Raw genomic sequence first — 26,368 nt, 5'->3', positions numbered from 1 at the left:
CTTGGTCTACATTGTCCTAAGCCAAATGGCAGACATGTTGAGACATTGTCCAAAAGAATGAAATGAATAAATTTAAGAGACAGGATTCAAGTTTATGAAACAATGCAAAGGTGCTCTGGTGGCTAAAATATTGCTGAGGTTTAAAGTTAAATGTAAGTATACAGAGAGCTGAGTGGTGGTGCCCACCTTTAATCCCAGCACTGGGGAGGCCGAGGCAGGTGGATCTCTGAGTTGGAGGCCAGCCTGTTCTACAGATTGAGTTCCAGGACAGCCAGGGATTCACAGAGAAATCCTGTCTCAAAATATAGGAATGAGAGAGGGAGGGAGAGAGAGAAGAAAGTGTACAAAGGAGAGTGAGTCCTAAAAGGGTATGTCTCCATCAAATCCCTCCCCTCAGAAATCAGGGAACCACAAAGGAAGAGGAGGCAGAAAGAGAGTAAGAGCCAGAGGAGATGGAGAACACCAAGAAAACAAGATCTAAATCAAAAAGATCAGTGTTAGCTGGTGGCACTATGCTTTACGACCCTAGGTGTACTTTACGGACAAGCGCACAGCAATGACACACAGAGCATAGCAACCACCCTGGGAGGGCCTATGGGCCATAACAACCAGTTGGCCAATCAACACAGGGCAAGCCCTCCAAGCCTGGAGGCACACCAATCATGAGCCTGTGCGTACCCCTAGACCCTCCCCTTACTCTGCCCTACAAAATTTCTCTCTGCAGCGGTTCGAGCTGTGTTTTGCGAGCCATCCACCATGGCAGGTGGGTGAAAGACCCGAGCTAACATGGGGTTAGCTCGTTAAATTACAATAAAGCCTCATGCAGTTTGCAGCAAGCTCTCAAATCCACCTGGTGATTGGGGTGACCGAGGTCGTGGCCTGGGACCCCGGATACCTGAGTTTTCCCGGGGTCTAAAAACAGGATGCACCAATTGAACAACTGTGCTGATTCATTCATATGCTCGCACTGTTGCCTGTGTTGATTCTATATGAAGACAGAAAGGGAATTCTTTCAGTTCTTACCAGCTTCATTTTGCTATGCAATCCCCCCCCTTTTTGTTTTTCCCTTCTTAACTTCCTGTGTTACAAATTCAATTTATTTATGACACCATTGTGCCTTATCTTGGACTATAAAGTACAACTTTCCAGTCTGGCAAGATAGCTCAATGGCTAACATCTGAATTCAGTCCAGAACCCACAGTGGAAGGGAGAGAAACAATACTCAAAAGTTGTTCTCTGACTTCCACATGCACACATACTAGATTTTTTTTTTTTTTTTTTTTGGATGGGGGAAATTCATTTATTTATTTATTTATTTTTGAGATAGGGTTTCTCTGTGTAGCTCTGGTTGTCCTGGAAAACACTCTGTAGACCAGTCTGACCTCGAACTCACAAAGATCCACCTGCCTCTGCTGGGATTAAAGGCATGTGCCTCCCACCACCCGGCTTTACTTTTTTTTTTTTTTTTTTTTTTAAAAAAAAACAGAGTTTTACACTGGAAGCTGACTTGGAACCATTTTATGGTCCAAGTTGGCCTCAAACTCATGTCAACCCTCCTGTGTTAGCCTCTCAAGTACTGGAATTATAAGAATTAGCCTGTGTTGATATTACAGTGTAATATTTGATCACACTGTGAACCCTGAGTTTTCAATTTTGTTAATTAAATCAAACTTGGTTCAGGGGCAAAGCCAGTAACTGGTTGACAGGAATTAGCCATAGAGAGACCTGTGGAGCCAGGAATATGGATAGAGAGATGCACAGAAAGGAGTAGGTTGGGACTTGGAGTTTCTTTGGTTTGGGACAAGTGAAGAGATTAATCCCTTGCTGGGTCTCTGACCAAAAGGCAATGTTAACTAGTTGTGTCTCAGCTTCTCTGATTTAGCAGGTTTTCACCCCCACAGAGTCTTTGTTAGTAAATAGAATGATAGAGACTTAGCTTAAACCTACATATCACAGCCAAGGCCTGACCAGTACCTGCAGGACTGCAAGATCATTTGGCCAGCAGGGCACTGACTACAGGGGACCATGGGGCTACAGATGGTAATTAAAATTAGTAGATTCATGTGCAACTGCTAAACCGATAGGAAAACATCATTAGCTACCATGTTTGACTTTCTTTCTGTTAATTACTAACATTGTTTGTGTAGCTGGGACACAAAGTCAGAGACTAACCTGTAGGCATCGGTTCTTTCCATGGAGCCATTTCACTGGCCCTAGTTCTCACTTTTTAAAGGGGGAAAAAAAAAAAGCTGATTTCTGGGTAAGATTGGATAGACAAACATGAATCAATGTTTGCTTATAGTCTAACACAGTAACAAAATAGACCAAGCCCTGATGGGTGTTCTGCGTTAGTGGGATGATCAGAGAAAGGTCACTCCAGAATGTAGTTCAGGGTCTGTGGCAGTAGGGAGGTTCAGCCTCTATGAACTGAACCTTGAACAGCCAAGCAGAAACATATTTTGATTGTTACATAAAGGTGGCTTTTTCAGGTAAAATACCAAAGCCCCTGATCTAATCTATATATTTTCTGAAGGAAAACATCACACCCTTACAACTTTAGTCATTATACGCTGTTGCAGTACTCAATAGTGCAGAACACTCCAGGTGTGCCAGGACTGTCTTGTGACCAAAGTCATTGAAGGGCTATAAAACTCATTCAGAAAAACAACTCTATAAATTATATAAAACAGTCACTGTTTGATTGTACCTCCAACAAACAACTAACACATTCTGATGTTTACTAATATATTAACTCTACATTTTTTTCCTTCTACAAGGAGTAGATAAAATGACTCTACTAATTTTTTCTTCTACAAAGTCCACAAAAAGGAGTGGGGGAACAAGAGAGAAGAAAGGGGAAGAAGGGAATGGAAAAGAATAGGTAAATTCTACTCATTATATGATGAAGATGCAAAATCTCCAAAATACCAAGGGATTGTAAGTAAGGATAGGTTAAGGGGAAGCTAAAATGTAGAACTGGTTGAAAGTTCATTTAGGATGCATTAAAACCCACAAACCTTCTACTCTGCAAGTCTTCTCCTCTTGACCCACAGAAAAGAGCTCAGGTATATTGTCAGCAAAGGTAGAAACAGAGCTCTCAACTGAAGACCAAGGTGGATGAGATGGCCCAACCTTTATGGCTCAGCCAGTAAAGACATGCTTGCTGCCAAGCCTGATGACCTCAGTATGAGTCCCAGAACACATGGAGAAGGAGAAAACCAACGCACAAATGTCCTATTCCCACACATTCACCCATAGGTGTGCACATACACACATTCAAAGGCAATAAAAAACTGAAGACCATGAGCACATTTAAGAGCCTGATGAATAGCTGGGCAGTGGTGGTGCATGCCTTTAATACCAGCATTCAGGAGGCGGAGGCAGAGCCAGAGCTGTTACAAAGAAAAACAATTATACTCATCAGGCTATTTTTGGGGGGATGGGGTGGGGGTTTCAAGACAGGTTTTCTGTATGTAACAGCTCTAGCTGTCTTGGAACTTACTCTGTAGACCAGGCTGGCCTCGAACTCACAGAGTAAGAACTCACCTGCCTCTGCCTCTGGAGTACTGGAATTAAAGGGGTGCACCACCACGACCAGGCCTGGTGACACCTTTTAACACAGTTGAATTGGGGATTGATTTGGGGGAGGGGGCACATTCAAACCATGAGGTTTTGGTGGGACACATTCAAACCTCAGCAATATAGCCATATAAAATATAGCCTACTTTTATTTATTTTTGGGCAGGGTGATACAATGTCACTCAAGATGACTGAACTTGTGACCTTGCCTCGGTCTTTTTTTTATTTTTTTATTTTTTTATTTTTTTGTGTTTCGAGACAGGGTTTCTCTGTGGCTTTGGAAGCTGTCCTGGAACTAGCTCTTGTAGACCAGGCTGGTCTCGAACTCACAGAGATCCGCCTGTCTCTGCCTCCTGAGTGCTGGGATTAAAGGCGTGCGCCACCCACGCCTGGCTATGCCTCAGTCTTTTTAGTGTTAGGATTGCAGGTGAGTGCCACCATGTTTGTCTATGGCCTCCATTTTTAACATTGGGTGTTTTACATCTAATTATATTTAGTAGTTGTCACCATAGTCTTGAGAAAACTGATAGCTTTTGTTTGCTTTTTAATTCTTAGAACTTTAATACTTTAAAAAGATGTTGTGGGACTGGAAAGATGGGTCAGTGGTTAATAGCACCGGCTGCTCTTCCAGAGGATGTGGTTTAATTTCCAGCGCCCACGTGGCAGCTCACAAGCTCTAACTCTACTCCCAGGGGATCTGATGCCCTCTTCTAACCTCTGCAGGCACTGCACATAAGTGTACAGACATTCATACAGGCAAAATATCAAAAAAAAAAAAAATACAGAGGTTAAAAAAAAAACTAACAAGCTGCTGTGGCCATTTTTTCTTCAAAGTTGTATTCTCTTTATGCTATTTTGATACTTTTTTGGTAATCCACATTCAGTCATTGTGATGGTTTAAGGGTTCATGTCCTTTTGTAACTCCTCTGTAGGAACCTAATCCAATATGACAGTACGTAGAGGTAGGCTTTCTGCATTGGTTAGACTGTAAGTGCACTGCCTACAGAAAAGAGACTAACACTGTTACAAAAGAGACAGAAAGGAGTGTGACTGTGATAGTCAGCATGCCATACAGGAATGGAACTGATAAAAGGTGGTTGTTAGGTCTGTTTACACAGTACAGGCTACATAGTCAAACATTGTGTCTGCATACTGAAGAGTCTCAGAGCCAGGTAGCTACTCAGTCCACAAGACTGGATGCCTGGGCAGTCCAGTCTGTAGCAGCAGTGGATGCACTCACGAGCTGCAAGCAAAGGCATACAAGCAAGCAGCAGCACTTTCCCCCAGAGCCCTTCACCTCTGAACCCCTCCAGAAGGCACTTCCCATTAAGAGGGAGAGTCTTCATCCAGTTAATCCTTCCTGGAGACACCCTCAAAGATCCATGTCTCTTAGTCATAGCAAATCCAATCAAGTTGACAGCCAAGATTAACTATAGCCCTAGTCTCTCCCTCCACTCTTTGTTCTTCCATTTTGACCTCATAAGAATGTAGCAACAAAAATGTCATAAGAGTCTTTATCATGTTCTCCTGTGTGTGTGTGTGTGTGTGTGTGTGTGTGTGGTGTAGGGAGGGCCTCATGAATACTAGAAAAAAAGTCTACCACTGAGCTATCTCTCCTACCCTTTTTAAATTTTGTAATAGTCTCACTAAGTTGTGGGAGGAATGGATAAAGTCCTGAATGAGTGAAGACAAGAATGACTGTGTGCTGTTGATATGGGCACAGCCATGTCAAGTACCCTATCCTCAGACCCATTGAAAATGGCAAAGCCTTCTTTTTGGATCCATATGTGGATGTTGACAGTGTGTACAGGAAATGTCCACCATAGCTTCCTCATCCCAGTATTTATGACCTGAAGATTGCTCTTCTACTCAGACTGGTCCTGCTGAGATTAGCTTCAACCTCTCTGCTTGAAACAACTGATTACCATAAACCCTTCCTCCTTGTTTATATGTCTATAATAACTTCATCCCTTGTTCAGCTGTATACAGTAGTCCTGCCTCTCTGTATAATAAACATACTGTGCTTCTGGATGCTGGGGCTTCTTTTATCAGAGAGACCAATCCACCCAGTTCCCAGCTTTTCTGTGTGTGTGTGTGTCTTTTCCTCCTACACTCACCTCCCCAGTCCGGTCCATCCATGGAGCCATGCTGGACACAGCAAAGTTGCTTAGGCCTGCCTTGAACTTTTTCTGTAGCCCAGTCAGGTCTTAATTTCACTTTTTAATTTTTTATTGTCTTGTTTTTCGAGACAGGGTTTTTCTGTTTAGCTCCAGCTGTCTTTGGAACTAGCTCTGTAGACCAGGCTGACCTCGAACTCACAAGAGATCCACCTGTCTCTACCTCTGACTGCTGGCATTAAAGGTATTTGCCACCATTTCGTGGCATCTTAACTTTATGTTAAATCATAGGTGTGTGTTCATATGTGTGTGTCTTTGTATTGAGGTGTGCACATAAGTGTGGGTACTCCAGGAGGTTGGAGCTGTCAGACCTCCTAGTGCTAGAGTTATAGGCTGTTGTGAGCTTCCTGATGTGAATTCTGGGAATTGAAGTAGGGTTCTCTTAGCCACCAAGTCATCTCCCAACCTTTTATGGTTGAGAGAAGGTCTCACTGTGTAGCATTAGCTGGCCTGGAACTCATGGCCTCAAATTCATAGAGATCTACCTGCCTTTGCCCTCCAAGTGCTGGGATTAAAGGTGTGGAACCTTTAATGTGAAAGATTTTAGTGGGGGAAGGGGAGGGAAGGAAGTTTTGTTCAATATTTCTATTCTTATTTTAAATAATAAAAATACCCAACATAAAATAATATCTATATGCTCTAAAAATGTGTTAAAGGAAACACATAGAAAGAAAAAGTAATCATTAGGAAAGATCTGGGTTGAGGAAATAGCTAAAAGTACATTTGGGTAAAGGTGCACATTACCAAGCCTGATGACCTATACTTACCCCTGGAACCCGCATGGTAGAAGCAGAAAACAAACTGCAAACATTGTACTTGCACATGTACATACATACACACACACACACACACACACACACACACACACACACACACCATAAGAAATAAATGTAAGGGCTGGAGGGATACCTCAGCCATTAAAGTCTAGACTCAAAACCAAAAATATAAGAGAAATAAATGTAAGCCCGGCATTGGTGGCACACACCTTTGATCCCAGCACTTGGGAGGCAGAGGCAGGCAGATCTCTGTGAGTTTGAGGCCAGCTTGGTCTACAGAGTGAGTGCTAGGACAGTCTCCAAAGCTACACAGAGGAAACCCTGTCTCAGAAAAAAGAAAGAAAGAAAGAAAGAAAGAAAGAAAGAAAGAAAGAAAGAAAGAAAGGAGAAATATAGGGCTGGAGGGATGGCTCAGCCTTTGAGGGCTAGGCTCACAACCAAAAATATAAGGAATAAATTAATTTTAAAGATTAGAAAGTCTACAAGTGACAGATAATGGGATTAACAAATACCACTTTAGGTTTGCCAAGAAGGAAAAATGGTTAAATCAACCATAACAAAGCATCTATGGGCGTACTATAGGGAAACCTGTTATTTTGTGTGCTAGTTTTAAAAAGTATGAAAAGTCCAGGGTGTGGTGGCACACACCTTTAATCTCAGCACATGGGAGGCAGTGGCTCTCTATGAATCTGAGGGAAGTGTGGTCCACATAGCAAGCTCCAGGAGAGCCAGAGCTACATAGTGAGACCCTGACTTTAAAAAGATCTTTTTAGGGAAAAAAAAAAAAAAGGTGGGACTACAGAGATGGGTATTGTTTAAGAGCACTGGCTGCTCTTCAAGAGGACCTGGGTTCAATTCCCAGCACCCACATGGCAGTTCACAATCATCTGTCACTCCAGTTCCAGAAGATCTGATGCGCTCTTCTTATCTCCATGGGTACCAGGCATGTATATAATGCACCTACCTCATACAGGCAAAACAACCAAACTCATACAAATAAATCTAAAAGAGGAGAAATGGCTGGGCGGTGCTGGTACATGCCTTTAATCCCAGCACTCGGGAGGCAGAGGCAGGCCCATCTATGAGTTCCAGCCAGCCTGGTCTTCAAAGAGAGTTTCAGGACAGTCTTGAAACCTACAGAGAAACCCTGTCTTGAAAAAGCAAAACGAGAGAGAGAGAGAGAGAGAGAGAGAGAGAGAGAGAGAGAGAGAGAGAAATGGTTGTAGCAGAGTGTGCAAATCATGTTCTTTGACTTTCTTCCTCTTTTTATTCTATTTTTCTCTTCTGTGTATGGATGTTTTGCATATATATGCACAGCTAACAGAGGCCAGAGAGGGCACCAGTTAGTTGTGAGCTGCTGTGTAGGTGCTGAGAAGAGCAGCCAATGAGCCAATGAGTTTTTTGTTTGTCTGGTTTTGGGGTTTGGGGTTTTGTTGTTTTGGTTTTTTGAGACAGGGTTTCTCTGTGTGGCCCTGGCTATCCTGGAACTCTCTGTAGACCAGGGTGGCCTGGAACTCACAGAGATCTGCCTGCCTCTGCCTCACGAGTGCTGGGACTAAAGGCATGTACCACCACTGCTCGGCTGCAGCTAATGTTCTTAACCAATAAGCCATATGTCCAGCCCCTTTCTTCCCTTTTTTTGAGACAGGGCCGCCCTCAAACTCTTAGCGATCCTCCTGCTTCTGCCTTGTGAGGCATGTGATGTACACCTGGACACTACTTGACTTTTCAGCTGGGAGGAATGTTCTTATTCCACCATCCTTTGAGATGAAAAGTATTCCATTTCATCACATTTTGAAACAGGGTCTTGTTATGTGGCATAGGTTGCCTCAAATTTGTCATCCTCCAAAGAGCTGGTATGACAAGAGTTTGCCACTATATCTGCTCTTTATTTTTCTTCAAGACAACAGTTTCTCTGTGTAGCCCTAGCTGTCCTGGAACTCACTCTATAAACCATGCTGGCCTCAAACAGAGATCTGCCTGACTCTGCCTTCAGAGCGCTGGGATTAAAGGCCTGTGCCAACATCATCACTCAATCTCTTAATTCCTCTGGATATATTTTCTGGGGTGTAAATCCAGTCTCTCCTGTCTGTCCGTCTTTCTCTTTCTCTCTTTGATTAGTTTTTGAGGCAGGATCGCTCTATTATGTAGCCCTGACTGTTGTGGAATTCCTTTGTAGTTGTGAGCTGACATGTGGGAGCTGGGAGTCGAACTCTGCTCCTCTGGAGGAGCAGCCAGTACTCTTTTAAGTACTGAACCATCTCTCCAGCACCTGGGTTTCTAAACAGCAAGATGATTATGTAAGCGAAATTGAATACTTGTTATTGCCTCACAATGGCACCTTTCTCATTACTTAGTATGTAATCTTGATCTTTGGGACAAGGTATTGCCTTCAGAAATAGTGCCCTTTCCATGTTAGATCAAGAAGGAATCAGTGTGTGGGGGTGTATTTATATGTATCTATAACTCCATCTGTTTATATAACTTTATCCCCATCAAACTTTAACCCAGTGGTTTTAATAATCATTGATGGTTCCGAACAGAGCCAATTTCACTGTGACCTTGACAATGTTTTCTCGCTGTTACTCTGTCTACATTTATTACAGGGTACTATACTAGAAGGAAAAATCTTCCTTTTTCCTTGGCCTTGAACCCAGGTCCCTCCTACCTCCAACTCCCAAGTCATATTACTTTCGAAGCAGGAAAAAAAAAAAAGCTATATAACATTCTAATTCGGTGCATTCTGATTGGTATGCGAGGCCTAGAAGCCCTGTGTTACTCTTTTCTTTGCTGTGGGCTCCCAGCCTTATGCTCATGTGACCTGTACACTGTTCCCAAAAACTGCCTGGGATCTTAGCCGGTTTAGTTAGCAGCTCCATCTCAGTCTCCCCCACAACTTGGCCTTTGTCTTAAGCTTCATCCATGGATCACAAAAATCATTTCTGCCATTCAGCTCATTATCCCAGCCTTCTAAAAAGTACAAGTGCCCGAAAATCATCTTAAAGAGGCAAAAATGCGTTTTAAAATCTTTAAATTCCTGCCTCCTGCCCCCAGAGACTCTAAACGTGAGTCAAGGCCTAACAGGGCTCCGCAGTGCAGGAGCAGGTCCCGGGAAACCCGGGGAAAAACAAAACGTTCGCCGGCTTGGTCGCGATCCACGCGCCGCGGGGCGGGTACTGATCGAGGGGTGGGGACAGCGGCCCTCCGCCCGGCCCGCCGCGGGTGCTTAGTCACGCCGACGCTGCGCCCTCTCCCCGCGCGCACTTCTGCGCATGGCGCTGTTGCCCCGGGCACTGAGTGTGGGCGCGGCCCCGAGCCTGCGGCGGGTGGTGCGCGCGCTCACCTGCGCCATGGCGAGTACCGACGAGGTGCAGACCCCGGCCGCCGTTTCCTTCGACTACCTGGTGATCGGCGGCGGCTCGGGAGGGCTGGCCAGCGCGCGGCGGGCGGCGGAACTCGGCGCTAGGGCCGCGGTGGTGGAGAGTCACAAGCTGGGTGGCACTTGCGTGAGTATCGGGGCCCTCGGGCCGCGTCGGCAACGCGCTTGCTCCCGGCCTCTGTGCGCGCGTCCCGGGTGCTTCCTCACGCCAAGTCCCCCGGGAGATGGCGGGAAAGAGAATAAAACGAGCGAGCCCGCCACGCAGCACAGGTGCAATGCTAAACACTTAAGCCCAGCTCTGCTGCTCCGCATGGATTTCCATACGGGGAATATTGCATTTGGCGCCGGAGCCAGGGAAACATGAAACTGCCTCTGGGAAACTGCCAGTGGCTTGGGGAGCGGTGAAGGGGAGGGCTTTGGCGTTGAGGAATGGGGACCTGATGGTTTATATTTTAAGGGCCGAGTGATGGCTAACAGTAGTGCTCAACTTTGGCTGCGCATCGGAACCCCCTGGAGAGTTGAAGTTCTGCTGCGGGTGTTCCCGCGCATCCGAGGATCCCGACTGTGACTGGAGGAGCAGCGTGTGTGTTCTTAGCAAGTTCAGAAACTCGCAGTGGATCTGAGCTGCAGCCAACGCTGAGGACGACAGGCTACCTTAGAGAAATCTTAAGGAATTTCTCACAACTTTATGCTGTTTGTTTTGCATTGTCTGGGGACAGGTTTTCAAATTACAGAGAGAGGAGAGAGGTAAACTGAAAAACTTCATATTTTTAAAGTAGCCTTGTACCCACATTATTGTGACCTTTCCTATCACAAGATGTAGGCAGAGTTCTTGTTGGTGACTAAAAATGCTGAACCTAAGAGTCACCAGAGATTGAGAATAGGTTCTCTCGATGCTTTTGAAGACTGACGTTTAAATTATACTAAACTGGGAACCTTAGGGGCAGGGATGGGTTCCTAATATTTGTGTACTGCTTGTTACCTTAAGATGCGTTGCTCAATAGCTATTGGTGAAATGAATGAAGCTAGCGATGAATAGCTGTGAGCAGGTTCAAGCCACTGTTGGAAGGAGGGGGCGTTAAGAGAGAGGGAAAGTCACTGTTAATGATTGACATGTGCAGAACCTGCCCTCTGCCCTCTGCCCTCGACAAGTGGTGGGAGTTCTGCTCTTTCTCACCTGTACACTCAAGGCTTTTGTTTTCCTCCTTCCTTGTTCATATCACCAAGGATTTGTGATATCTACTGTCATCTTTGGTTCTACAGGCATTGATAAAATAAGGGACTGGTGGGTTTAGGTTCCCATTAAGAAGGTGAAGACACAAACTGCTTCCACAGCAAGCAAAGGACAGCTCAAAATGACAGTATTTGCTGCCTGTGGTACACTTGACCTTGCCCAGTTCATCCTTGTGCAACTGCTTCCTTTTCCCTGTAAGCATTGATGTCTCTGGAACATCCGGTGCAGTTCTAGTGCCATAACTTTGGGGATCTCCTCAAAGTAGCTTTTGGCTTTGAATTACAAAACAGGGTAGGGCTGCAGCCAGTATCAGAAAATGTAACCAAAGGTCAGGTATGGGTTTAGATTTGCCCAAGGAGTGCCGTTATGTGGTCTGTCTAGAATTGCAATAGGGAACTTAAGCATGTGTAGGGAAACAGAGGCTTTTATTCATGTCTTGGGTTCTTAGATTGAATAAGACAGAAGGAAGAGGGTAGATACAAGGGTTTTTCTACAGAGGTTCCTTTCTTCAAGGAACTTGCAAAATGATGAGACCAAATACAGCCAACCACCAAGTGGGATTGGTCTGGTTTTTTGGTGGTGGTGTTGTATAATGTTAATTTGTTTGTTGAGTGCTTCCATGCGTACATGTGCACCACACATATGCCTGGTACCTATAGAAGCCAGAGAAGATGTCATTGGATCCCCTGAAACTGGGGTTGCAGATAGTTCTTAGCTGCCATGTGGGTGCTGGGATTCCAACCAGGTCCTTTGCAAGAGCGGCCAGTGCTTTGAACCGCTGAGCCATCTCTTCAGCCCAGTACTGGTGTGTCTTGTTGTTGCAGGTAATGACTATCTAAAGTTAAGTAATTCAGAGAAGTGTTAATTCTCACATCTTCCTGTGGCACTCAGAAGGCTGAAGATTGCTGAATTCAAGGCCAGCCTGAGCTTTGTAACAAGCCCTTTCCCTGTACACAGGGCAGTTAATTAAGTCTTCCACCAGCTGTGTTACATCCAGGTGGTAGGATTATATTTCATTTCTACTTGTTTTATTTTTAGCCATTTGTTCACTGAATATTATCGTAAATCTATGTATCAGGTGCTTTTTTAAAAAAAGATTTTATTTATTTTATGTGCATTGGTGCTTTGTCTGCATTCGTGACTGTGTGAGGTGTTGAATCCCCTGGAGCTTGTAGTTACAGGCAGTTAAGAGCTGCCATGTGGGTGTTGGGAATTGAACCCAGGAATTGAACCAGTTCTCTGGAAGAACAGCCAGTGCTCTTAACCGCTATTAAGCCATTTCTCCAGCCCCATTTATTTATTTATTTATTTATTTATTTATTTATTTATTTATTGGTTTTTCAAGACAGGATTTCTCCGTATGGTTTTAGAGCCTGTCCTGGAACTCACTCTGTAGACCATACTGGCCTCAAACTCACAGAGATCCACCTGCCTCTGCCTCCAGTGCTGGGATTAAAGGAATGTACCACTACCACCTGGCCTCAGGTGCTTTTTTATAAAGATTTGTTTGAGGAACCTGTAGAAATGCCACTGGCTGCTCTTGTAGATGTCTGGGGTTCAGTTCCCAGTACCTACATAGTAGCTCACAACTGTCTTTAATTCCAATTCCAGGGGATCCAGTGCCTTCTTTTAACCTCCTCAGGCACTGGGCACACGCATGCTACACATCCCTATTTGCCGGCAAACACTTAAATACATAAAAATCTGTTACAAAACTTCATTTTTATTTTGTAGATATGTATGTGTGTATTGAGGGATGGTATGTACATGTGCCCACAGAGGCTAGATTCCCCACAGAGCTAGAATTACTGGCAGTTATGAACTGTCCAACCTGGATGCTGGGAACCATCATTTGGTCTTCAGCAAGAGTGGCCCATGCTCTTAACTGGGAAAAATATGTTATGGGAGCTGGTGGTGATGGACTTTTTATTGTTGTTTTTGTTTTTTTCTTGCTTTTTGGCTTAACTTTTTTTGAATGTGAATGTTTGGGATCATTGGAATCTTTGGAGATTCATCAGTCCTGTATGACTATAGGTTGTTTGTTTGCTTTTGGTTTTTAAAAAGATTTATTTTTTAAACATAATTTAAAAAATTGATCCTTTGGGAATTTCACATCTTGTTCCCTGTTCCCATTCATTTCCCAGTCTTTCCATGTCTGCCCTCCACCCTTGTAGCCTCCCCCCTGCAAAATATAAGAAATTTAAATTTTAAATTAAGGAAAGTTTAAAAATTAAAATTAAATGCTAGGTGGTGGTGGAGCACGCCCTTAATTCCAGTACTCTGGAGGCAGAGGCTGGGGATCTCTATGAGCCTGGTCTACAGTTCCAGGACACTCAGGGCTACATAGAGAAAACCTGTTTCGAAAGACCAAATACTAAATAAAATGAAATAAATACAAATTTAAAATAATAAAATAAAATTTAAAACACAAAATAACATTAAGACCCCCCCCTGCTCCTATTGACCACAGCATTTCCTTATACCAGTCTCAGCCATGTGTGACACTTCAATCCTCTTTCTCTCCCAAGCCTCCATCACATATTCAAATGGCCTTGAGAGTTGCATTGTGTCACAAAGGATATGATTTTGCCCAAACAGCTTTGCTTGCAAATGTTCGCTGCAATGAGTCGCTGGTCTGGTTCAAGGCCTGTGGCTTCTGCTACATCATCAATTCTGGACCCTCACTGAGACTCCCCTACTACCAGCTAGGGGTGGGGCCAGCTCAGCACCACCCTCTGCCATCAAGTGGCTTAAGGCAGCATTCCAGATTACAGACACCTGCATGGCTTTTTGGTGGTAACTCGGGTCATAGAAATCAACACAGACCCCGGCTGCAGTAGGACCAGGGATCCAGACATGGCCCTCAGCCCCAGCCGAGATGTCATCACAGCCTCAGGTGGCAGCTCAAGCCCCTTAGATCATATGGCCTCTGGCTGAGGCCCAGACAACAAAAATCCACAGGGCTCTTGGTAACACAGGCCACAGACATCAACAGACTCCAGCTGCAGTCAGGCCACAGACTCATATGAGACCGTTGGTGGCAGCTCGGCCCCGTTGTTGTTGTTGTTGAGACAGGGTCTTACTTTGTAGTCCAGGCTGGCCTCAAATTTGCCATCCTTTTGCCTTAGCCTCCCAAGTGCTGGAATGATAGGCATTTTTTTTCCATTCAGGGCTCACTTTTTTTTTCCCAAATAGAATCTGTTTTTTTAAGGCTTTGATGGTGAGAGATGTGGTAAGAAGCCAGCTAGGAGACAACCTTGCCCTGTATTCAACTGAAAACTGTAGGGATCAGAACTGCTGCTAAGCTGAGCCACAGAGAAAAACATTCATCGAACCAATAGCATGGGTCCACTAGAGTTCCTCCTGAATTTTCCAAAGGCGAGCAAACAAACAAAAACCAAATGTGGTTGTAGGGTGTTGGATCAGTTTAAAAACAAAAACCAGCTGCAGGTGGGGGATGGGAGAGAACCAAAAGAAGTTGTATCCTTTTCCCCCAGAATCTTTACCCCTAGAATTAAAGATAATCCCTTACTGCCCAGTGCACTGGAGTTATCCCTGAGGCCAGAAGAAACACATTAGAGATGATCTTTGAGTTCACTTCCAAAGCCTCTCAAAATCACAAACCAGTGTTTCTCCTGGTCACACATCCCAAGGTGGTGGTCCTCTCCCCACTCAGACCTTGGAAGAGAAATGCGCTCCTTTGCCCCGAGGGAGCTCACACTCCAATGCTTGCACCAACTCTGTCTGGGACTAGGAGGAACCCAGTTCTTGTGGGGGTCGGTACATCTTGCCAGGAAGGGGACGCTAAGGGTTGACTGACTGGCAAAGTTACTGTGAACTGGGCTGCACAGTGCTGCAGAGAAACCCACAGGGCAGGTCTGGGAAAGGACTGCCCAGTAGATTATGGCTCATCTAGTCAGCAAACAATGACTTAGCAATATTCAGATCATAATCTCGATTATTGTCAACAGCATGCACTTTGATTTCTCAATGTGGCTTTCTAAACAGCCCAGTGTAAAGGAAGTTCATTTCCTTTGGTTCCAATAGGTTCTCCTTAAAGACAGAAAATTGCCGTCATTTGCTTTGTGGATTTAGAGCTCCATAAATGAGACAATAAAAAAGTGGTTGTAAAGTGGGGAAATGGTTGGAGTTGGTAACAAGTAATACTTAACTTTGGCCATTTGCCTTGTTGATTGGCTGTCTTACTGTGATATTACTATATATTTTTATTTATTTACTTATTTATTGGGCTTTTTTTTTTTTTTTTTTTTGAGACAGGGTTTCTCAGTAGCTTTGGAGCCTGTCCTGGAACTTGCTCTGTAGACCAGGCTGACCCCGAACTCACAGAGATCCACCTGCCTCTGCCTCCCAAGTACTGGGATTAAAGGCCCACACTACCACCACCGGCTCTATATTTTTATTTAAAAAAAATGTTTTTGAAGGGCAAACAAGCAGCTTGTTCAGAAGTAAAAAAACAGTCATTCCCCCCCCCCCCAGTTGGTGGTACACGCCTTTAATCTCAGCACTTGGGAGGCAGAGGCAGGTGGATCTCTGTGAGTTCAAGGCCAGCCTGGTCTACAAAAAGAGTTCCAGGACAGTCTCCAAACCTTCAGAGAAACCCTGTTTCGAAAACCACCGCGCCCCCCCCCAAAAAAACCCCCAGGTCCCTGTAGGTGGGAGGGGACTAAAAAATGAGTCGTCTGGATTTTACATTTTTATTATTAATTTAACTTAATTTTTATGTGCATTGGTGTGAGGGTCTCAGATCCCTGGAATCAGAGTTATAAGCAGTTGTGAAATGCCATGTGGGTGCTGGGAATTGAACCTCTGGAAGAGCAGCCAGGGCTCAGAACTACTGAGCCATCTCCAGCCTTTAAATGTGTGTGTGTGAATTCATGGAGGTGCCCACAGAGATCAGAGGTGTCAGATGCCCCTGGGAACCACAAAATTACAAGTAGTTGTGAGCCACCTGGCCTGCAAGCTGAGAATCAGACCGGGGTCCTCTGGAAGAGCAGTATATGCTCTTAACTTCTGAGCCATCTCTCCAGCCATACTTTTACGTTAAAATTCTTCTTTTTTGAGACAGACTCACATGTAGCCCAGGCTTGCCTCGGACTCATGATGTAGCTGATGCTGCTGGCCTTTGTCTCCTGATCCTACTACTGCCATTTCCATTTGCTAGTATTGCAGGTGTACCAGGCACCAAAGTGTCTGGTTGGCTCGGGTCCTGCTCCCAGACCTAATGTGTGTATGTCAGCTAGAGAAGGGGAAGACCAGCAGGAGAAAGGACCATGTGCAGCTGTGTGTACAGAGCTCCTTAGCCCTGGTCTCTCCAGGTCTGATGATCCTTGGCTGTACTTTATTCTTTCCAAGTCAATGAGGTATCTGCTGTCATGCTGAGAGGGGTAGGGCTTGGTTTCCAAAACCAGCAAATACCTCTGGAAGCCTGTTCTCCAGAACTGCCAAAATAGGACAAGAGCTATTTCAGGATCTCCGCCCTCTTTTATGTATCCAGGCTCTAAAGTATACACAGGGACACTGCAGTGCAGATTCTCTGGCCCAGGAAGGTTGCAGTTTTCTATCACCCTCCCCATTTTTTCTTTTGATTGATTGCGTGGACACCTTAGATAAGTTTAGAGCTTGGGAGACACCCCCCCACACACACACACACACAAGCTCTGGGATTAGATCCACATAGGGCGTTACCTTGCACAGTGCCTGGTAAGTGGATGCTTCATGAATTCTGAAATGAATGAATAGGTCCAAGTTTTAAAAAGGGGGTTGGGGGGCAGAAACTTCTTTAAAATAAACCAGGTAGACCTTAGCAGTCAGTAGTGTAGGTTTGACCATCTTGACCCTGAACAGAAGCATATATTCTAGACTTTTTCATTTGTTAAATTTAGGATTTCATGTAGCCCAGGCTGCCCTGGAAAGCATGTTAGTTCTGTCAGTGCCTCCCAGGGTAACATCATGCATCATTATCCTGCCCACAAAGTTTTAAACCAACTATGCTCAAAGTTGCTTCAGACTTAGGTGAGTAGTAAAACCAAAATGGGTCCAAGTGGTTCAGAGCATTATAGTGTTTCAGAGGCTACTAGGGAATTAGAGGTGGGGTGGGAAGGAGGTGTAGAATGTGTTTCTTTTCCCTCTCTCTCCCTCTCCTTAATCTCTCTCTCTTTCTTATTTATTCATTTGAGACAGGGTTTCTTTCTCTGTGTAGTCTAGCTGTCTTGGAACTCGCTTTGTAGATCAGGCTAGACTCGAACTCCCAGAGATCTACCTGCCTCCCAAGTGCTGGGATCAAAGGCATGTGCCACTATGGCCTGGCCTAGTGTGTACTCAGCCATCTGAGTTCACAGAGATTGCCTAAACTCCTTGCTTAAATGGACCTATTGCCCTTTGTCTTTCCACTGCCCCCCCCTTGAGAAAAATGGATAAAAATGTTCTGTCACACGAGGAACACAACATGATTGTGTTAGGAAAAGGAAGTAACTGTAGGATCATTGTGACTATTACCAGTTGTGTCTGGTCTCGGGGGTGACTCTGTGATCATTGGCATTCATTCTTACAGATGTTTGCATGACTTGGATTGGCCATTTTTAACCTGTGCCTTTTAAAAAATTTTTCCCTAGGTGAATGTCGGATGTGTCCCCAAAAAGGTAAATGTTTAATTTCTCCTTCCCGAAATATTCCTTGTTCATGTTTAATAAAGCATGATCAGAATAAGGGTGTACCAAACATAACAATTATTAGGGAATTAGAGGTGGGGTGGGAAGGAGGTGTAGCATGTGTTTCTTTTCCCTCCCTCCCTTCCTCCCTTCCACCACATGCAAACATGGTGCTGGGAAATTCTACATTTTTATCTAAAGGTAACAGGAATTGAATTGTGACACTGCTATGGCTTGAGCATATATGAGACCTCAAAGTCCGCCTCTACAATGACACACTTCCTCCAAAAAGGCCACTCCTCCCAATAGTGCCACTCCCTTTGGGGGCCATTTTCTTTCAAACCACCACAATCATTAATCAAGAAAATGCCCCACAGACTTAACCTACAGGCCAATCTGATGGAGGCCACAGACCTGCAGAGATCCTTCTGCCTCTGCCTCCATAGTGCTGGGATTAAAGACAGGCTCCTCTGCACCCTGGTAATTGCCTCTTAATTAGCACAACAGCCTAAAATAACTCTTGTCAGAAGGGTAGAGGGAAAGAGCAATAGCCCGGAACTAGAGGCTGGGCCTAATTTGCCACTGCCATGCTAAATAGGTCTGAGCCAAAAAGCCTGTAGCAGTTGACAAAGAGGTCCTCTCCAGAGGGTGTTTAGTGTACCTGTGTGGTGCATCATGTGACATGGAAGTAAATAAGTGTAATACCGCAGGATGACCGAGGGTAAAGTGATGCTTATTAATGTAATTAATTCGTGGCATTGGTAAATCCTCCATATGCATTAATCTGACAGATAAAATGGTTAATAGCTGTTGTCTGTTGCCTAGAGTTCTGGATGCCAGTTTGAACTGTACTTTGAGGCTCACTTGGCATAAACAGCCTCGAGAGTATGAGCTGTATTCCAGAGATACATGTGGCCTCTGTTAAAGTGTCTGGTCACATAAGTCCTTAAACGGGTAGATTGGCAGCTACTGGCTGCAGAATAGGATTTATTACATTTAACTTTTAAACTCTCAACTTGCCTTGTGCCTTTTCTTCTACATTATAAACTAGCAAAGTTAAGCTGTGTTCTCTTTCCTGAAACTAAATGAAAAAGGAGAAAGCTTACAAAAATACAAAATTTAAAAAAGAGCAATAGTAAACAAAAAGCATAAGCAATAATAAAATACTTTAAAGGAACAATTATGCCACCAGTAATATTCTACTTTTTAGGGGCTGGAAAGATGGCTCAGAGGTTAAGAGCACTGGCTGCTCTTACAGAGGTCCTGAGTTCAATTCCCAGCAACCACATGATGGCTCACAATCATCTGTAATGACATCTGGTTCCCTCTTTTGGCCTGCAGGGATACATGCAGCCAGAACACTGTATACATAATAAATAAATAAATCTTTTTAAAAAATTCTATTTTTTATCATATTTATAGTCTTTGTAATTTAATGGTAGGTGTCATTTTTCTCAATATTTCCAAATCCTTATTATGAAATCTATTTACCAGACCCCAAATCTTCTCTCCTAATGTATTTAGTTGTTACTTATCTCCAAGGTCACTATTTTTACATGTTATGGTTCCCTCATGGTTTTTATCTTTCTTCAGCACACAAGTGTGACTAATTCGCATACTTTTTTTTTTATAGGTAATGTGGAACACAGCTGTCCACTCAGAATTCATGCACGATCACATGGATTATGGCTTTCAGAATTGTGAGAGTAAATTCAATTGGCAGTAAGTGTTCATGTCCAAATGGTTCCATTTATGAGGAACGGGTTTCTGAAACCCAGTCTTACTTTGAGAGGTAGAGGTTTACTGTGTCCAAATATGTACAGGGCTGGGAGTGTAGCTTAGTTTAAGAGTTCTTGCGTAGACTGTGTAAGGGCCTGGGTTTAGTCCCTATTGCCATAAGTATATCAGTGTATGTGTGTCTATATTTGTGTATAACATAAATTTGGCTATTTTAATCATTGTAAATACACAGTTAGACTTTAAGCACATACACACTCTTGTATAGACAGCACCACTTAGGAATTTCCAGAACTTTCCCATAATCCTGGTGATTGCCATTAAATAGTAACTCCAGGTTTTCTACTTCACAACCAGCCTGTGGAAACATGTTCTGCTTCCTGTTAAGCAGACTTAACTGTGTTAGATACTAAGTAGAATCATATTTTCTCCTTATGCCTGATTTTTTGTTTTGTTTTGTTTTGTTTTTCGAGACAGGGTTTCTCTGTGTAGCTTTGGAGCCTATCCTGGCACTTGCTCTGGAGACCAGGCTGGCCTCGAACTCATAGAGATCCGCCTGCCTCTGCCTCCTGAGTTCTGGGATTAAAGGTGTGCGCCACCAACACCCAGCCTTATGCCTGATTTTTAAAAAAGATTTTATTATGTACACAGTATTCTACCTCCCTGTATGCCTGCAGGCCAGAAAAGGGCACCAGATCTCATTATAGATGGTTGTGGGCCACCATGTGGGTGCTGGGAATTGAACTTAGGACCTCAGGAAGAGCAGCACTGAGAAGCATCTGACACAAGACACCTGTCTTCAGACAGTTGCTCACTTTGTTCTTATGAACACTCAGTGGTCATGGAAGCTGATACCCTGGCTACTAGGTGAAGAAAGAAAATTGATGGGGGATGTCCTTGTATATGCTGTGACTATATGTTTGTCTTACTGGTTGATGAATAAAGCTGTTTCGGCTAATGAACAGGCAGGATGTAGCCAGACAGGAAGTATGGGCAGGGTGAGCGGACTAGGAGAAAGCTAGGAGGAGGAACACAGGAAAGCTAGCAGTGAGCCCTGAGGAGAGACACCATGTAGCTGCAGAGGAAGTCAGAGGTCTGGGCATCAACAGTAAGTAAAGACCATGTGGAGATACACAGATTAATAGAAATGGTTTAATAATTAAGAGAGAGCTAGCCAATAAGAAGCCTGAGCCATCAGCCAAACAATTTATAATTAATATAAGTCTCTGTTTATTTGGGACTAAACGGCTGTGGGACTGGGCAGGACAGAAACTTCCATCTTCAGAAAATACTATTTCTGAGTACTGACTCAGTCTCTTTACAGTGTCATCAAGGAGAAGCGTGATGCCTATGTGAGCCGCCTGAACACTATCTACCAGAACAATTTAACCAAGGTGTGTATGCTGGCCTTTGAACTTGAGAGAGGAGGCCCCAAATCTAACGAGACAAAAATGTTGCCTTTGGATACATCTTATTTCTTTTTTGGTTTTTCAAAACAGGGTTTTCTGTGTGTTTAGCTCTGGCTGTTGTGGAACTCGCTCTGGGGACCAGACTAGCCTAGAACTCACAGAGATCCAACTGTCTCTGCCTCCCAAGTGTTGGGATTTAAGGTGTGCTCCCCCACTCCACCTGGCCATGTCTTATTATTTCTTTGTTTTTTTTTTCTGTTAATAGTTTTGAAGCTGACTTTATTGATCAGAAACCTTTGCTCTAGTAGGCCAGTTTCTTTGCTACAAAGAACAGACAGTATATGGCAGCTCCATAGACTAGGTGTCAGTCACCTCATGTGTACTTTTTTTTTTTTTTTTGGTTTTTTGAGACAGGGTTTCTCTTTGGCTTTGGAGGCTGTCCTGGAACTAGCAGTTATAGACCAAGCTGGTCTCGAACTCACAGAAATCCTCCTGCCTCTGCCTCCTGAGTGCTGGGACCAAAGGCGTGCACCACCAACACCCAGCCCAATAACTTTTTAAAATTAAAGATTTATTTATACTTACGTGTTTATGTGTATGTATGTGTGCAGAAGCCCATTGAGGCAAAGAAGGTCCTCTGGATCGGCAGTTACAGGCAGTTGTGAGCTACCTGTATAGGTGCTAAGATCTAAATCTGGGTCTTCTGGAAGAGCAGCAAGCCCTCTTAACCACCACACCATTTGTCCAGCACCCCTCCCCCTTTGGAGGTTCTTAGAATGTAGTCTAGGCTGGCCTGGTGCTCACTGTGCAGAACTCACAGAGATCTGCCTATCTTTGAGTGCTGGGATTAAAGGCATGCGCCACCATGTCCATTTCCTATTGGAATTTTTTTTCTTGGTTTTTTTGTTTGTTTGTTTGTTTTTTTGGTTTTTCGAGACAAGGTTTCTCTGTATGGAATTTCTTTAATGGGGACTAACTAAATTTTAAGAAAAAAGATGGGCATATGAGATAGCTCACAGTTAAGAACACTGGTTGCTTTTCCACAGGACACAAGTTCAATTCCCAGTCACCCACATGGTGACTGACAACTATAATTCCAGTTTCAGGGGATCTGATGCTATCTTCTGGCCTCTTCAGGCACTGTGCATGTGTGGTCCACATGTATACATGCAGCAAAACACCCATACACATAAAATAAAAATAGATCTTAAAAAAGAGAGATAGGAAAGCTATTGAGAACTCAGCATTTCTACAAAATTTAGACTTGGTGTGTGGTAGAGGCCACTCCAACCTTGTGATAGGGTTTAGGGCTGGTAGAAGTTCCACAGGGAAAGAAACTTTGATGCCATGTCCCAGGCAGTGCAAATCTTTCTCTAAACTATTATCTGTGCTGTCACCACTCAGCCCTTTTTACCCAGGGAGAACTCAGTCCCCCAAGAAGAGCTGTTAAGAATGCTTGTGGTTTTGGCATTAATTGAAATTGAGAGAGTGAAGCCAAGCACCTGCAAGAACAGGCCTGGAGGGGAGGGGAGGAGGGAGGAAAGAGTTCAGAGCCAGACATGCAGCAAAATGTTGACGCATTCCTTTGTGTGAACATACTTCGTGGCTCCATTAGCTTTTAATAATCTACCTTTGTGTGCCAGGACATAGGTCACATCTGACTGAAGCTTGCTGGCAGGCCTCAGATTGACCCCTTGAACAGGGTTCTGCTCAGATCAAGTCAAGCATTAGTGCTCTCAGAATTTCCACAGTAGAGCATCTCTGTGTGGTTTGCTTTTAACTTTCTTCCCACCAAAGAAAGCAAAAGGTTGCCTCTTTCCTCTTGGCCAGAGTATTTCTCTGGTGTCTGTCCCTTTCACCTCCATTTCTCCTTTGTGTTACGATAAATCTTTCCACCACCCATTTGAGTTCTGCCCGTCACGTGGATGGCCAAAATAATACACAGAGACTTATATTAGGTACAAATGCTGCTTGGCCATTGTCTAGGATTTTCATCTGCTAGCTCAGTTTTAATTATCATAAATCTATATATTTCATAAGACTTATCGGACGCCTTCTGCTGGTGTCCTCATCCCGGGGATCACATGGTGGCTCAGAGCAGAGAGCAGGAGGAAGAGCGAAGGAGAAAAGGAACTACTTCCTGCTTGTCCTTGTTTAAATATGAATCTCCCTGCTATGTCACTTCCTGCCTAGATCACCACTTCTTTACTACATTTCCCAGAATCCTCCTTGACTCCTAGTCCCATTTAACTTGCTACCTCATTGGCCAAACAGTACAATCAATAAGATGAACATACACAGAAATACATTCCCCATCACCTTTGTCCTCTTTATTCATCTCCCTCTCTTCTAGCTGTTAGTGACTTTTCATTATGAGTAAGGAATAAGACTTTCATGTTAAAGAAGTTTCTGTCTCCCCTATTCCTGCAGCTGTTCAGTCCCAAATAAACACACAGAGGTTTATATTAATTATGAACCCTTTGGCCTATTGCTCAGGCTTATTACTAACAAACTCTTACAACTTAAATTAACCCATAATTCTTAGCTATGTTTAGCCACGTGGCTTGGTACCTTTTCTCAGTATGGCATTCTTGTTTCCTGTGCATCTGGCTGGCGACTCCATCTCTGCCTTTCCTCTTTCCAGAATTCTCCTGGTCTGGTAGCCCCGCCTCTACTTCCTGCCTGGCTACTGGCCAGTCAGCATTTTATTAAACCAATATGGGTGACAAATCTTTACAGAGAACAAGAGCATTAGTCCACATCACTTTCACCATCAACCCTTGGAATCAAAGATGTTGTCTTTTTCCTTGGAGTGACTGGCATGGTTTTTGTTCTCTTGGTTTTAGCTCAAGGTGGCACCATTATTTCTCCTTGTTCACATCCAGCACTAACGGGCAATGAGTTCTTCTGAACATCAGTTTCCAGTCAGGAGGTCCAAGAATGTAGGCAACAGAATCCATCTTGCTATTTACAAATCCAAAATCAAAATCTTAAGTGGAGCAGTGTGCAGTGGCACTCACCTATAATCCTAGCTGTGAAAAGCTAAGGCAGGAGGATTGCCACTTCAAGGGAAACTTGGGCTGCAAAAGCCAAGTGCTGAGCTTTGTAATCCTAACACTTGGAAAGTAGAGGCAGAAGAACCAGTACTTTTGAAGTCATCCATGACTACATAATTGGGTTAGAGGCTAGCCTAGGCTATTTTTTGGTGAATAAGGAGTTGATACCAGTATTAGGCAGATAGATGTTTTTTGAGACCGGTTTCCTATAGTTCAAACTACCTGTGAACTTGCTGTATAGCCAAGGATGACCTTGAGTGCCTAATCCTTCTGCCTCCCCCTCCCAAGTGCAGGGTTGTAGGAGTGCCTCACAGCTCCCAACCAGGTGTTTGTGTGTGTGTGTGTGTGTGTGTGTGTTTGCTTGTGGAGTCTTAAGACTATGCTAATGCCAGTGTTCCTTCCCCAGTCCCACATAGAAATCATCCATGGCTATGCAGCATTTGCAGATGGTCCTCAGCCCACGGTTGAAGTCAATGGGAAAAAGTACACTGCACCTCACATCCTGATTGCCACAGGTGGTGTGCCCACAGTTCCTCAAGAGAGCCAGATCCCAGGTGAGTCTTCCAGAGGCCAGTGAGATCAGAGAGTTTACAAGCCACATCTTGGGATCTGCCTACACTGGTTCTGTCTTGAGAAAGGACCGTAGTAATTAATGAGCCAAAGAAAGCTGTTTCATCCAGCTCAGGACTCAGGAAGAGAAATCAAGGAGAACTTCAGCCTTTCACTCCTGGTGTGACACAGAGTGCTGACAACCTGGGGTTGTCAGGCAAATTATTATTTCTGAGACTCAATATACAGTAACTGTTCAAGAGAGAGAAATCTTATAAAGAATAGTTTTTGTTTCTTATATAGCAAGGTGTAAAAGATTAAACTAGCCATGAACCTCGGAGGTCATCCTTCCTGCCTGTGTATCTGTGTGATGGGCTAAGAGCTAGGTATGAATCATGAACAGATGGCCATATTCATTCTTAAGACATTAGTCATTCTTTCTCCATCATAATACCATAAGTCTTGGATGGTGAGTTTCTTAATTTCCTATTGCTGTGATAAAATACTCTTGACAAAAGCAAGGAGAGAGAGTTTAATCTGGCCCACAGTAGATGGCAGTCCATCATGGAGGGAAGTCATAAGAGCAGGAACAGGAGATGGTCAAAGCACATCGCAGTCATGAAACCGCAGTTAATGAATGCTGGCTACTGTCCAGTTCTTTCTTCACACATACAGGCATTTCCTTAAGTCTGAGGCCAGCCTGGGCCATGGAGTGAGATTCTGCTGTTTTAAAGAAACTGAACAAAGCTGGGCGTGGTGGTGTACACCTATAATCCCAGCACTCGGGAGGCAGAGGCAGGTGGATCTCTGAGTTTGAGGCCAGCCTGGTCTACAGAGTGAGTTCCAGGACAGTGAGGGCTATACAGAGAAACCCTGTCTCAAAACAGACAAGCTAACAAAAAAAAAAAAAAAAAAGAAGAAGAAGAAGAAAAAGAAAATTATACAATACCTCCCAAGAATGCAGGCGGGGAGCTGGTGGTTCCGGTGCTACTGTTGTAGCCCTGTCCTCTGAAGACTCTTAAGAGGCCACATCTGGAAAGTGACATCAGTGAAATACAATGTGCATTAGATGGCACAGCAAGGATGATCAAGATTCCTATGGTTGTCTAGCTCTGAGCTAGAGTGCTTGCTTAGCAGGCGTGAGACCTTGGTTCAGTTTCTAGCAGTGCAAAAAACAAAACATGGCCTGGAGAGCAGGCTCAGCCATTTAGAGCACTAGGTGCTCCCTGAGTTTGGTTTCCAGCACCTCCATGATAGTTCACAACCTTCTGTAACTCCAGTTCCAGGGGATGCAGCATCCTCTTCAGACCTCCACAGGTACTGCACAAAAATGGTGCACATACATATACATATACCCAGGCAAAACACTCAGATATCTTTGGGTTTTTTTATTTGTTTGTTTGGTTTTTCAAGACAGAGTTTCTCTGTGTAGCTTCAGAGCCTCTCTTGGCACTTGCTCTGTAGGCCAGGCTGGCCTCAAACTCACAGATATCTGCCTACCTCTGCCTCCTCAGTGCTGGGATTAAAGGTGTGCAGCACCACTGCCTGGCCCAGTCTCACCTTTTAAATGATTTAAAACATTATTTCATTAACTAAGGTAATAAAAATAAGTGCAGTCTCTAAGCTCTGCCAGATGGTGAAGGCAGAGATTCTCATGAGGTGGGTGTTTTCAGCTTTAGTTGGCGCTTGAACCTGGGAGAGTGGGGCCTAAAAATGAGGGAACTAAAGTCCCCTGCAGTAACCAACTTCATTCAGATCATCAGACAATATATACTCTGAAGGCTAAGAAGAATCATGAGTAAGG

The 26,368-nt window shown here is 44.1% G+C and overlaps 1 protein-coding gene across 4 annotated transcripts in view; it reads left to right on the top strand.

Moving 5' to 3' along the window:
- The window catches only part of Gsr (glutathione-disulfide reductase), a 45,978-nt gene that overhangs the window by 1,053 nt on the left and 18,557 nt on the right, over positions 1–26,368 (top strand). For 3 of the 4 annotated variants that reach the window (XM_027391278.2, XM_027391276.2, XM_027391277.2), the window contains exons 3-6: positions 17,778–17,804; positions 19,447–19,535; positions 20,875–20,944; positions 24,422–24,569. In XM_027391278.2, the coding sequence (XP_027247079.1) occupies positions 19,450–19,535; positions 20,875–20,944; positions 24,422–24,569 (304 nt within the window). In that variant the 5' untranslated portion in view covers positions 17,778–17,804; positions 19,447–19,449. Of the gene's footprint in view, positions 1–9,804; positions 10,039–17,777; positions 17,805–19,446; positions 19,536–20,874; positions 20,945–24,421; positions 24,570–26,368 lie in introns of those variants that run through there. The other variant, XM_027391275.1, reaches the window with a different exon arrangement.

This window comes from Cricetulus griseus, assembly GCF_003668045.3.
Source record: "Cricetulus griseus strain 17A/GY chromosome 1 unlocalized genomic scaffold, alternate assembly CriGri-PICRH-1.0 chr1_1, whole genome shotgun sequence".
Taxonomy (NCBI): domain Eukaryota; kingdom Metazoa; phylum Chordata; class Mammalia; order Rodentia; family Cricetidae; genus Cricetulus; species Cricetulus griseus.
This window is presented reverse-complemented; position numbering and strand designations above follow the sequence as displayed.